The sequence below is a fragment of the Trichoplax adhaerens genome, genomic scaffold (assembly GCF_000150275.1).
Source record: "Trichoplax adhaerens TRIADscaffold_2 genomic scaffold, whole genome shotgun sequence".
In the NCBI taxonomy this organism is placed as follows: domain Eukaryota; kingdom Metazoa; phylum Placozoa; class Uniplacotomia; order Trichoplacea; family Trichoplacidae; genus Trichoplax; species Trichoplax adhaerens.
This window is the reverse complement of record NW_002060944.1, coordinates 1,658,961-1,671,724: the sequence shown is the minus strand read 5'-3', so window position 1 is coordinate 1,671,724 and position 12,764 is coordinate 1,658,961. Positions and strand designations below refer to the sequence as shown.

General features: G+C 32.4%; 4 protein-coding genes across 4 annotated transcripts in view; 2 read left to right on the top strand and 2 right to left on the bottom strand.

Moving 5' to 3' along the window:
• TRIADDRAFT_20762 (uncharacterized protein) overlaps nucleotides 1–1,825 on the bottom strand; it is a gene marked incomplete at both ends in the record, with an annotated part of 3,607 nt that extends 1,782 nt beyond the window's left edge. The window contains 4 exons of the mRNA XM_002109184.1: nucleotides 63–335; nucleotides 699–754; nucleotides 1,257–1,319; nucleotides 1,719–1,825. Coding sequence (XP_002109220.1) covers nucleotides 63–335; nucleotides 699–754; nucleotides 1,257–1,319; nucleotides 1,719–1,825 — 499 coding nt within the window. The remainder of the gene's footprint in view (nucleotides 1–62; nucleotides 336–698; nucleotides 755–1,256; nucleotides 1,320–1,718) is intronic.
• Nucleotides 1,826–3,512: 1,687 nt separating this feature from the next.
• Nucleotides 3,513–4,724, bottom strand: TRIADDRAFT_21035 (uncharacterized protein; the record flags this gene model as incomplete). The annotated part of the gene is made up of 3 exons (XM_002109183.1): nucleotides 3,513–3,706; nucleotides 4,163–4,308; nucleotides 4,633–4,724. Coding segments are annotated over 3 exons (432 nt in total), but the record flags the coding sequence as incomplete, so codon positions are not given.
• A 2,270-nt stretch (nucleotides 4,725–6,994) lies between these two features.
• TRIADDRAFT_53027 (uncharacterized protein) lies at nucleotides 6,995–8,468 on the top strand (the record flags this gene model as incomplete). Its single annotated transcript, XM_002109753.1, has 2 exons — nucleotides 6,995–7,011; nucleotides 7,835–8,468. The coding sequence occupies 2 exons, from the start codon at nucleotides 6,995–6,997 to the stop codon at nucleotides 8,466–8,468; spliced, it is 651 nt and encodes a 216-aa protein (XP_002109789.1).
• A 383-nt stretch (nucleotides 8,469–8,851) lies between these two features.
• On the top strand, nucleotides 8,852–12,259 carry TRIADDRAFT_53026 (uncharacterized protein; the record flags this gene model as incomplete). The annotated part of the gene is made up of 7 exons (XM_002109752.1): nucleotides 8,852–8,898; nucleotides 9,105–9,333; nucleotides 9,513–9,641; nucleotides 9,773–9,897; nucleotides 10,042–10,147; nucleotides 10,789–10,890; nucleotides 11,051–12,259. The coding sequence occupies 7 exons, from the start codon at nucleotides 8,852–8,854 to the stop codon at nucleotides 12,257–12,259; spliced, it is 1,947 nt and encodes a 648-aa protein (XP_002109788.1).
• Nucleotides 12,260–12,764: the final 505 nt, after the last annotated feature.

The following is a 12,764-nucleotide window of genomic DNA, read 5'->3' as shown; positions in this document are numbered from 1 at the left end:
AGAAGTATCTGCATCTGTTTGTTAATATACATCTATGAACGGCAATGAATCGATCTTGCAACCTAAATTTAAAATCAGCATGCGGTGCCTCCTCATAGCACCTGCAGCGTTAACTTTTAGACAATGAGTAGTAGATTTTAGATTGACATTAGATATGTAAGCATTAAAGACATTGTTAAGGATACAGTACCTTCTAAGAAATTCATGGTAAGCATCTCTTCTCATTGTATGGCTAGTGATAGCGCGACGTGAACGAAGAAGATTACGGATTTCATCGTAGAGCGCAGCGTAAAGGCAGCGTTCTCCATCAAAAGTGGTGGCGTTACACTTTGCTCCTAATATCAAAAGAACTCTTAGAGCAGTAAAAAAGTAATGATATACCTTTAAGTAAATTAGATACTTTAGCAACGGATCAACTTTCTGGGGATCTAAATAATTCTTATTGATGAACACATTGATCATAATTCGCGTATAGTTTATAAACTAGGAAACAGTTGCTAACAATATCAGCTCATTAATCAAAGTTTCTGCAGGGTACATACAGTATGCCATAAAAAAGTAATCTATTTAAACGTAATCCCTTTAGTTTCGCCTGCTTCTGAGAAAGTGTTGCTACTGTGAGTAATCAATATACTGTATACTAGCAAAATATATTTATCTTATCTTCAATGATTTTATGATAAAGATTTAAAATTTACCGTTTGCTAGCAATATTTGTACTATTTCCTTGTGACCACATAAACAGGCATAGTATCTATTTAAAACATAAATCATATTTTGGTAAGTGTTGCATAAGTTAATTGCATTTCAATTATATACTTGCATGTTATAACTGCAGCACATCCACTGACGTAAACCTATCTAACAGTACAGTATCAATCAATATAGTTCAGATGTCGAACGCTAAGTAAAATCGTCATGTCTGAATGAGAATTAGCCTGGCCAAAAATTACTATAAGAAGAAGAAGGCCTTCTTCTAGTGGCCCTTGGCCTGGCGTAAGTAACTGTGAATATTTCTAAATACGCACTGTTCCTATCTGAAATTAACCGTGAACGCTAGTACTGCAACCCCATAACAAGTATAGCTACTGTGCTCAAGGTACTGTACAGTATTTTAAGATAGTACCAGTAAATATGAAACTATACAATGGCAAATTATTAAATTTCTCTAAATTCAATTGTAACGTAGATCAACAGCACCAGCAGCATTAATTAAAACATGTGCTAATTACGGACTGTAGTCCTACGTTACTTACAGAGGTGTAGCGTCCCATGCATCTCTTAAGTTAACTTCAATATCACAATATTCGAATAAATACCTAATTTTAAATAATGTCATGAAAGAATTTGAAAAAGTTACAATATTTACCTGATATACTAGACCTAAAAGAGCTGCTAAATTACTGTATTTCACGAACGTAAAAGAATAGTAATTAAACAACAGCCCAGCACAGTAAATTGCTGTGCGTATGTTGCCAGTTGGCAAATAAGTATATAATTAATTTAATTATACGTATGTATATATATAATATATGCGATACTACAGTATACTGTATAGCATGGCATTGCGTAAAAGAGATTACCCACACACGATAACGTTGCATAATTATCACTCTAGCTAAGTATAAAGTTATAAATAAATACTGTGTTACTTTAAAACGTAATGTAATGAAGTTTCTAATTTACAGTTAATCGTTAATTTAATTGTTAATCATTACTGGATCTTGCTTATATCGCCAGTTCGACAGCTTCGAAAAAGAGCTTCTTGGTCTTGATTCAATGTTTTATACGTAGGTACAGTATGCTGTACATTTTTAGTGGCCATTTAGTTACGGTTCAATTAAGAATGGAAAAAATTTTGTCCTAAGGGTTTGCGTATTATCTACTGTAGCGAGAATATGAGTAAAAATATAATTTAATCTTGTTGAATAATCAATTTACTACTCACTGCAATCTTCTTTGCGTTTGTTGTTACTGTCTTGGAGCCTTGGAGGTGCAATGTCGCGCACGCTTTCCTTTTACATTACTAGAAAATTACCGGTTCGAGCTGATATAAATCCTGGAGTAACCCAGGAGAGTACTGTAGATGAATACAGTATCTTTCAACCATTTTACAGGGCTCGCCACGCCCCTTGAATAGTGGTCTACAGTATACTGTACAGTGTACACTTAGCGAACTCCACTTGAAGTTCACTTGAAGTCCACAACACTTAACGTTCATGAGAAGTGAAGTTTCAAAATCTAACTCCACACGTTCCCTACATACATGTATGTACTGTACACTGTACAGTATGGTGTTACCATCCTTTATGGATTCTTTTCATATGCATACGCGTATATGCCATGATTCATGGTGCTAAAAATTTTAGCAGCTATAGTGTACAGTACGTAAAGTACTGTACTGTATACCATAAACGGAACGCCTACAGACAGAGTACAGTAGTACTGATATCAGAAAATTTCTGAACTTAATGTAAATATGAAACGGAAACGGTGACGAAACAGTACAGTATGCGGATACAAATAGCTAACTAACCCAAACAACCGATCGTTTCCATTTAAAAGGCACGTAAAATAAGAGTAATCGGTCAGCTATATCAACTTTGTCTAGTTCACGATGTGGGCGGGGCAGTGTCGTGGTTGCCAATAGTCTGTTAGCTGAGCTACTGTAGTTCATGAGTTTGGTGAGTGTCGTACGAGTACCGTAAAGCGCAGCGATTACAGTATCATAACTAATTTTAACATCTTCAGATTTTAGCAGCGACATTATATTGATGAATTTATGTGATATTTCGTGAACTGACATCTATTACTGTACCGTAATATCGCACTACAACGCTCAAATTAAAGCTCGTTTTAGGAATGATTATAATTATATGATGTAAAGAAATATATCATACATATATTGATACAATGATTATCGCTTTCTTAATCTTACTAAGATTAATGATTATAATGGTGCGTGTGTACTACCTAAAAATGATAGAACTTCAAACATCTACTCCAGTCATTTAGCGTTGAAAAGCAGTAAATGTTGCATATAGCATATGTTGAAATAATGGTCATTTTACTATAAATGCTAGGCTGTAAAATAATTAAAATACAATTGAAATTTTCGGCTATACGTAAATCTGATAATATACTGTACTAGCAGGAGATGGAACAGCATGTAACAATCTCTATGGAGAATACTTGTAAAATTAATCGTTGATCTTCACTTAAAAATGTTACTTACCAAAATGAATAACTATACACAGGAAATAATACTGAATACCAGACAGAAATATATGAAATATTTTGAATTGTGCTAGTATAGCTATGCACCATTACATTTATTATGGTGTACTACTGTACAATTAAATGACCATACGTCAAACGTAGGTGTTCAGTATTAGAATTGGAAGCTCTGTGCAATATGATATTAAAATGCTCCAGTATGAACGATCAAATATTTAGAACTTGTAAAACCCTTATTCAAGGTTAACGTAAGCTGTAATAAATAAAAAGAATTATTATTCCGCGCTGTTATCATCCTGTCCATCATGTTTTAATACCAACTTGCAATCAAGAACCTTTGTATGACCTTCAAAGAGTATATAACCTTCAAAATACTTCTTTTCAATCAAGTAAGGAAACCACATCTTATCGTCCGGCCACATGTTATCAAAGGGGATCTGATTGACATTAAACCATTTCGGTAACATTTCTTCACAAAGAAATAGGTTTAATCACGTTAACAAAGGCAAAGGTATACAGTATTTACATTAATTCATTACCAATGTCAACGAGTTACATCGTAACAATTCATATACAACAAGAGGACTATCTTTCAAACTCTGCAAGATAGCATCAGCATCATGCACCATAGTAAGATTTGTCTTAATATTAAAATAGTGCTGAAGCACTACCAATTATATTATGTATCTAAATGTATCATCTTAAATTTCATGTAATTCATATATTTTGAAATATTAATGCAATAGATTTAATCAGTGATAATTATCAAGATTAAAAAGTACATTAATTTACAGCTGTATATTAAAGATTGCAAAAGTAGTAGTAAGTAATTTATATGATATGATGAATTAATATTGCAAAAGTCAGCTCTGATATACGAGTATATGCGGTCTGATGATGGTGAGCAATAATTGCTAATTCTAACCTTCCGATTCAAGCGGTTGTCCACTGAACTTGATAATTTCAAAGATGTGAACTTGTAAAATGACAGGATCATTAACAAATTCAAAATCTATTATTCCTCTCTTCGCTAAACTGCTAGCATTTAATGAACATTCTTCTAGTACTTCCCTGAAAAGATGATTGTAAGTTGACTGTGGATTTTCAGAACGTACGCATTTTTATTACATATATTATACTATATATCAAGCGAACTTTACTTTACAAAGTAAATAGTTGTAGATGTACTGTACGCATACGTCTAATAAGTCACATAGGTGCTGCGCAAATAATATCATTAAAAAGCTAGATCGATTTTTAGTTAATTTTATTAGTGGGTTATGATTGCAATTAATACTGTATGCAGTACTCGTATCCATTTAATGATTAAGATGTTGCAGTCCTTGAAAGAAACACCATTAATTTGGCTTAATTACAACTACTGTTTAAATGTACCTTTTAGCGCCCTCTACAATTGTTTCACCGTCTACTACCTTTCCACCAAAGCCATTCCACCAGCCTTCTCCAAAACCCCTCTTTTTCTTTCCTGAAATATTAATGAAACAGCTACGTACGAGTTCTTGCAAAGTGAGAATGAAATTGAAATTCAATAAAACGGCTATGTTGCCAATATACTCAGTACGTAGTAAATAGGCTACAATATTTGCGTTCGTGTCGCTTGAATACCTAGTAAGATTTGATCGCGGCCCTCTGAGAAAAGGAAAGCTAAAGTCAGCAGTTTAATCCTTTTACCATTAGCGTTAGTTCCTGGTTGTATTTTACTGTCCAAAGACATTTTTAAGCTGCATCCTTTGCAATGTGCAATTGTGCATGTGGACGTCGGTGTCTAGCATTAAAAGAACCTCGTAGTCCATGATACAGTACAGTACAGTACAGTACAGTACACTCACTGAGTACAGTACATTATACTGTAAAATACATACTGTACACTGTACTGTACTGTACTGTACAGTACTGTACATTTATCACTGAATTAATTAATTAATACTGTACAGTACAGTAAAGTGGTTTAAATTCCCTTAAAAAAACAAACTAGTATTTGAACTGAAAGTTTTGTTTTGTTGACTGTTAAAAGCGGTGAAATTCATATGTACGAGTACATGTAGTATTTGATATATAACTTTCAATAAGCTTTACTTTACTATACAATGTATCATGTGGCTTTCATTGCGTTTTGGGATGAAAACAATTCTTTGAGTGAGACCAGTCATAGTTATATTAAGGTACGCAAGTACAATCACTGTAACTAGACATTCGGAATAAACTATATAACGATCAACTGCCATGTTGTTGCTACCGCGGATTAATATTAAATTCAATTAGGTGAAATTTCCATAATGATTTTATGCGTACGGGTTTAGGTAATGAATAATATTATATAAATATAAATTATAATACAATGGGTATCATTCATTAATATTTCCTATTCTGTTTACTTTAAACCAGTTAGCAGGCCTCAATAGTTTGTGATACTGTTAAGAGTAGCAACCGTTTACAAGCTATACTGACGGAATGGGAGCCAGGAAATTTTATACATTGTAGCGAGTGGAACAGCAGCAGTATTAAAGTATCGTAGATTACCAACATTTAATAATATTGACTTAATTTACGCGTATTTATGTAAAGTCGCGATTACCGATATGGCGACCGGCAAAACAGAATAGTACATTAGAATTGTCAATGTAATACTGACAAAGGAATACATTTTCGTATAATTAATAGTGCGTATTAATTACTGTATTACTCAATCGTTCACGTAAATAACGTACAATTTCAATTTTCCACGGTCATACAAACATTAACTGAAAATTGTTATAATTGCTAGATACAAATTATAATCCTGTAAATGTAGGTAGCTACAGTAATTAGGATACAAAAGTACAGTACATTACATTATGAGGTTCTGTATCATGATAAGGATCCGTTCGATAAATTTTTTTCCATCATCATCCCGTTCTTTGAATATTAATATGATATATCGAAGCATACATATAGTTAACTAATGATAGATTTAAATGTTCTAATTTTTCATCAGTAGTTCGTTACAGGTAATAAAGGAATGAATAAAATTTTAAAGTGACATTTACAAAATGTTGGCGATTGTAGTACTGTAAGTTTAGCGTGAAGGTTAATTCCTATTTAGCATCGAAATTACTAATATCTACTACATTAGAAAGAAGTACTTACGTAGTTTGATGGATGTAATTACTTGTCTGAGCGCTGGTAAAATACTTTCATTCCAATTTAGTTACAGATACTATGGCAGTTTAGGGTTTAGGATTTTATTTTAATGAAGTTTAATTCGTTTTACTAAATATAGTTAGTTTGGATTTATTGTGGACTCCACGAAGGTTAAATGGACCGGTCATGAAGAGAAATGCGATAGCTATTACAGAAGTAACGCCAGCTATATTACGAACCCTGTATTAGCTAAAATAAAGTTAGCAATTGTAAACTTTTTGTATAGTTCCTTCCAATGTTCTGTCAATCGCTCATATTACAGTTTACAGTAAAGCTTCTGTTCCTCCATCTTGTTTCTAGCATGGTTTACATGCATACACTAGAAGCTCATTGAATTATAAAAGTGAGGGAAAATATTCATATCGTGATATACTGTACAAATGACATTATCCTCACATGGGAAAAGAATGCATAAACGTACCAATAATTAATAATGAATGACCGATTAATATTTTATAGTCGGAATCCGCTTGATATTGGTTCTTAAAGCATTTTAATTTATACCAGCAAAGTTTAATTTCTTAATCCTTTCTACATCACGCTAATACTAGGCGATATGTGGAATAATATAACGTAAGTAGATCTAGAAAGGCATAAAAATTAATCTCGAAGTTTTTTGTTGTTGTAGTCTTAAAATAAAATCCTATAAATTTGGTAATATAAATCTGGAATTGTAGGCCGAAAGACTTATCGAAACAGGAAAACTATATACAATTAGAAATAAGTTGAATCTTAGAAAGTTCACCATCATAACGATGAATGTATATATAACTCTAACCGTACACTTGATATTTTAAACGCAATTTAGTTGTACTGTTAGTATTTTGATAGTACTACTTATTTTAATATAAACTTGATAGCTGCCCTAGAAGTATTGGTTTAGTTACTTCTATAGAAAAAGACCAAACGAAACGAACTGTACCAGCTTTAATCTATATGATTTTCTCGTTTTGACTCATAAGCTAGCGTTTTCTTTACCTCAAATATCGTCATCACAACATTAAGTATAAAGTATATATTAACGTAGTAATACTAATATTAGTAGTCCTATACGATAGTGTATTTATACACGCTATTATTTCGAATATTGTAATGGTAGTATAGCTATGGGCCTTAATATACTGTAATGTGATTCTAATCCAGGTGTTGAAAATATGTGTTTTGTTCAACAATCTTGTCTAAGCAACTTAATTAGATAACTGTAATCCAATCTAGGATAGACACACATACGAAATCATTGCTCTTTCTATTAATCTTTGCTACTGTAACGGTACTGTAGACTAATATTTAGCAAATTATACTCGTAAATATTGTATTTAACTTATGATTGCAGATAAGTTAATTTCCTCCTGAATATTACCACTTTCAGAGATAATATATTTACATTTATTTGTAGAGTGCGAGATAGACTGCCTGCATTGTTACATACGAATCAAGATAACAATCAAGATCGTTTAATTCATGCTGCTAGGGGCAACGAAGTGAACTATCACCTACATGATCTAATTCGTGACAACAGAAATCATCTAATTCAGTTAGAAATTCGAATCAATAATCAAGACATAGTATCTAGAGCATTACACCAAAGCTTAGTAAAATTGCAAAATGATATTAAGTCCATCTTTGATAGTATTAGTGGTAAGTTACGGGATAAAAATCATGATTATCAAATGATTACGAAAGATACTCTTGATCAAGTTGCGCAGTTAACAAAAAGATTGCAGAATACCGAATATAACTTGCTAGATGAAAAGCGAAACCGTCAAATATTTTTGAACGAAGTGAAACGATATGAATATGCTGCTGAGCCAAATGCATTCAAAAATAGACTGGCTACTATGGAACAAGAAGCATCATACACGAAAGAATCTTTCAGCCGTAATTTAGATTCATTTCGTAAAGAATTACACGACGTTCAAACTCATCAACGCGATCTAGAGGAAAATTTTTATGTTCTTAAAAATAAAATAACTTCAGATAGGAATCATTTCTTTGATGAAGTTTCTACTTTAAATAAGGTGATGGAATAATTAATTACAATCGAAATTTCATATACTGAACTTAAAAGAAATTAAAGTGCAATTGTTTGAATTTTATTTCTGTAATAATGTGCGGTGTGTCAGGTTATAAATACCGATACTCAACCTCATTAAATCATATTTTTCATCTTCTGTTACGCATTTAAGTTCTCTTCTAAGTGATAACCTTTAATTCATATCACTACTGTTTTTGTGTCTCTAGATTTGTAATGTTTCAAGTGTTACAGTATTCCCACGGTATAGGAAGCTACGTTGTTAACACTATATATCAACTGCTGTAGATGTTTCCATAGTTTAAATTAAATATTCTGAAAGTGTAAATAGTTTTTATATTTATGAAGGAATTTCACTCTAGATGCGATCGTTTTCAGAAGATGATTGACACTTTATCGACTTCTGCTCGAACTGATAAGGACTTAAGGTAAGGACTTAATATTGACTTATTAATGCTACAAAAGGTAGAACAGCCTTACTTCAGGTATATATATAGAAATATGTCTACCCATTAAGTCCAAGCCAATCAGACTTTAATCTGAAAATTATGCTACCCCTTTAAAATATCAGTTAGCATCTTACAGTAGCTATGTAATAAGCTTTAACTCTAATTATCCATCTTAAATTTATCAGCAAGATCTCCGAAATACAATCAAAAATTGACCAGCATGGAGGACAAATTGAAAGACTGAGAGCCATTATAGGAAGTGTCAGTCAGGAAATTTTTAATGCTACAGAGCGAGAAAGAATAAGATTTAGTAAAATGCTGATCAATTTCGCAAATGAACAAAACTGTAAAATTTTACAAATGGAATCCAATCTAAGGCAGGAAATTCAAAATAACACTGAAAGCTATGCTGAGGTTATCAATAAGGAATAAAAACGGGCAGACAGTATTTAATCTGTCACTTTGATTGATGAGAAGCAATTGCAACTATAATTTCTTATCGCCGTCTATAACTTATGAATCTTTATAATTCCATAATACTTGAATATACTGTAGATGTGCTTATCTTGTAAAAATATTTTTGTCCACCTAAGACACTTAAAGTCCAACAAGATGACATCCATAACTTTGAAAATATGCTGATTACTCAAATCGAAAAAAAATTTAACACTCTAAAATCTTATACCACTAAAGCTTTAGGCGATTTTAAGGATTTGAACCAGGTAGATAAATTATAATCATATACACGTATAATATGTTTTAATTGTATACCGTAGAATAAGAAAGGCGTGATATACTAATCATTGATATTCAAAATTCGCTATGAATTATTATTTGGAATAATGGTTTTTAGAGCGAGTATCGTAAACAACAAGCTAGTATATCTTCGTTGTTAGAATCAATAAACTTATTAGAAAAAGAAGCAGAAGCATCGGATCAGGAAATAACTGAAATAGTCAAAGCTGAAATCACTGAAAGGTTGTTATATTAAAACTTTTAAATCTTGCAGAGAAAGTATTATACTATGGCATTATCTATATCAGACTACGGATAAAAATTGCTCCTTTTTCTCATCCCGCTAAACAACTAAATTTGATTTTGTATTTATATCTCTGAGCATAGGAAAGCTAACAATCGAAATATAGAAGATCAAATACAAAGTTTAGAAAAAAATTTAGCTCACGCAATCAACACTATCAACTTGGCTATAAGTGAGCTGGATACTAAGGTACTAGATTCCGTAGTTCCATTTAGGCTGGATAAATTACTGTCTTTTCATTGTGCTGAATATACCCTACCATTAGAGGCAATGTCTTAGGAATAATACTAATGTATTGAGTATACTAGCGGAAGAATAATTAGATTCACATTACATACCGTAGTTGTTTAGATTTACGCCTATATGCGATACACCAAGGCTACTGTATTACATGAGTACTTCAATGCATCAGTATTTTATTATGAACCTACCAAGGTGGCTATACTAAAGATTCATAAATCTAGCAATGGACGTCATACAATACGGTAGAATCTTCAGCCAGGGGCCGCTAAAATGGTTTCATCAAATGGATTCATTTTAGTGATCTCAGTTTCCGCTGCCACTAGTACTGGAAAAATAAAACTGTAAAGTATTAATATCGACTTCCATACATTGATTCATTATTTTATATGGAGTCTTAAATTGACAAAGTATTTTAAATCAGAAAAGAAGGCATAAAAAATTAGCAATCCTTCGCTTGTTCAATTCAAAATTATAACATGAAATCACGAATAAAATGGATTCAGCTGTAGGAATAGCCTGTTATCTACCGTTTCATGGACCGTGTAAATTACATTAACTAATACACATCTTTTCTACTTTTATAAAAGACTAATGCCTATAAATTAACTAAGGAGATCAATGGAGAGAATTTCGTCAAAACTGATACAAAATCAATTAATTGTAAACAGCAATTACATGAGCTACAGGAGGTAAGTCGCCCTCGTCTGTATCAGTTGTAATCGAAGTATTACAATTATCTAAGTGTAAGTATAAAATAACTGATTCCAATTAATATATTAAAAAAGCAAACGTATGTAAGATTAGAGATATTTATAGTTAATTATTTTGTTTTGAACATCCTTCTTAAAGACTGTGGATCAAATTCGAACTCCTATTCTTAGAAAGGTAACTGGACTCATTAAGACCGAAAATGATGGTCAAACGGTTGAATCTCTTAAATCAGTAAACGGCTTAAAAGTAGATATCGAGCGTCCGATACCTATGCAAGATCATAGCAGTTTTTCAGGACGTGTAAGACCGTCTAAAAATGATGGAACTGCGAATAATCTCGATATTGAGAAACGTAAACACACGTCAATCGTTAATAGGAATAAAGCGCACAGTAGGAAAGGTCAAAGTAATGTTCAAAGTACTTATATGCAATTTCAGGAAACTGCACATGATAAGCAGCAGTTAAAAGAAATAAAACCTGGTGATCAACAAAGAGCAAGTACTGCATCATCACATTATGAACCACTAAGTAATAAAATTATAGGAGAAGATAAAAGTAAACAAGAACAAATAAATCGAAAGCAAAGTTCAACACACAACGAAACCGAACAGATTGCTAATTACGAACCTGGGAGCGTGCCAGAAATTCCAAAGAGAAAATCCAACTTTAAAGATAAATCTAAATTCTATATCAAAGACAGTGAGAGTAAAAAGCGAGATATTCAGACGCAAAAGTTGTCATTATCATCACAAGATCAGGGTTCAGGTCAGATTGTACAAGAAAATCCGGTAAATATACAATCTCACCAATTGCCAGAACTACAGCAATTTACGTCTCCAAATGAAGCATTACTTGACAATCCGAGCGGCACTCCTCGTAATTTTGATAATGATACTCACAGCGAAAATATAGTCAATCCTGTATTTCAGAATGATGATAATATTTCTGAATCCATTTCGGAATTAGCTGAATCCGATAAGATTACAAATATAGCGCAAAATGGTGGTAACGATGTTGTTATTAATAAGAGCCAGAAACATTCCGAGCTAGACCAGCTTTCAGAACATCAGGACTCTAGTAATAATTATCATGAAAATACGGCAGAATCATCACCGAAAAAAGCTACAGATAACAGTAATTTGAATAAATTGCATCAAAGTTCTCGTGATATGGAGGCAATAAGAAATCCGCAGAACTACCCCTCAATTTCTGAGAATAATAGCAATTTGCAACAAAATCCCAATATCATTGCAATTATGGAAAATCTGCCCCTAAAAAAATCATCGGTAAAAAAGGGAGTCGGGAAGAACCGTTTTGATACAACGGATGAAGATGATTCAGATTAAAATTAAGCCCTCATATAAAAGTGGGTATTAATAAAAATAGAATAGAATGAATTTATTTAGCAAGGAGTGCTGCCGCGTAATTTTTATTTATCTCACATAAATTTATTAGTATCTCGAGATATCCACATATTCTATGTAATATTGATATACTGCTAAAACTTCGTGATTGTTTGCTTGCCAGTAATTCAGCCTGGGAAAGGTATATCGTAACGTAGCCTTGTAATACTAGAATATGTTAAATGTTAGCATATAAGGAATAAACTCGGCTTCATTCACATTGATTCGTGCATTAACCAACTCATTATCATTTTTCAGTATGAATTATGTTAAGTTCAGGTGCGATATAATTATTTCCTTATTATCGCATTACATGCCGATTATATATAGTAATTATTATCATCTTAATAAAAATATAGTAGCATTCGTTCTCGGGTAACCGCAAAATTGCCTACTCGTAAGTACTAATTACACAATAGTTAATGACAATACGGACAGAAACATATTT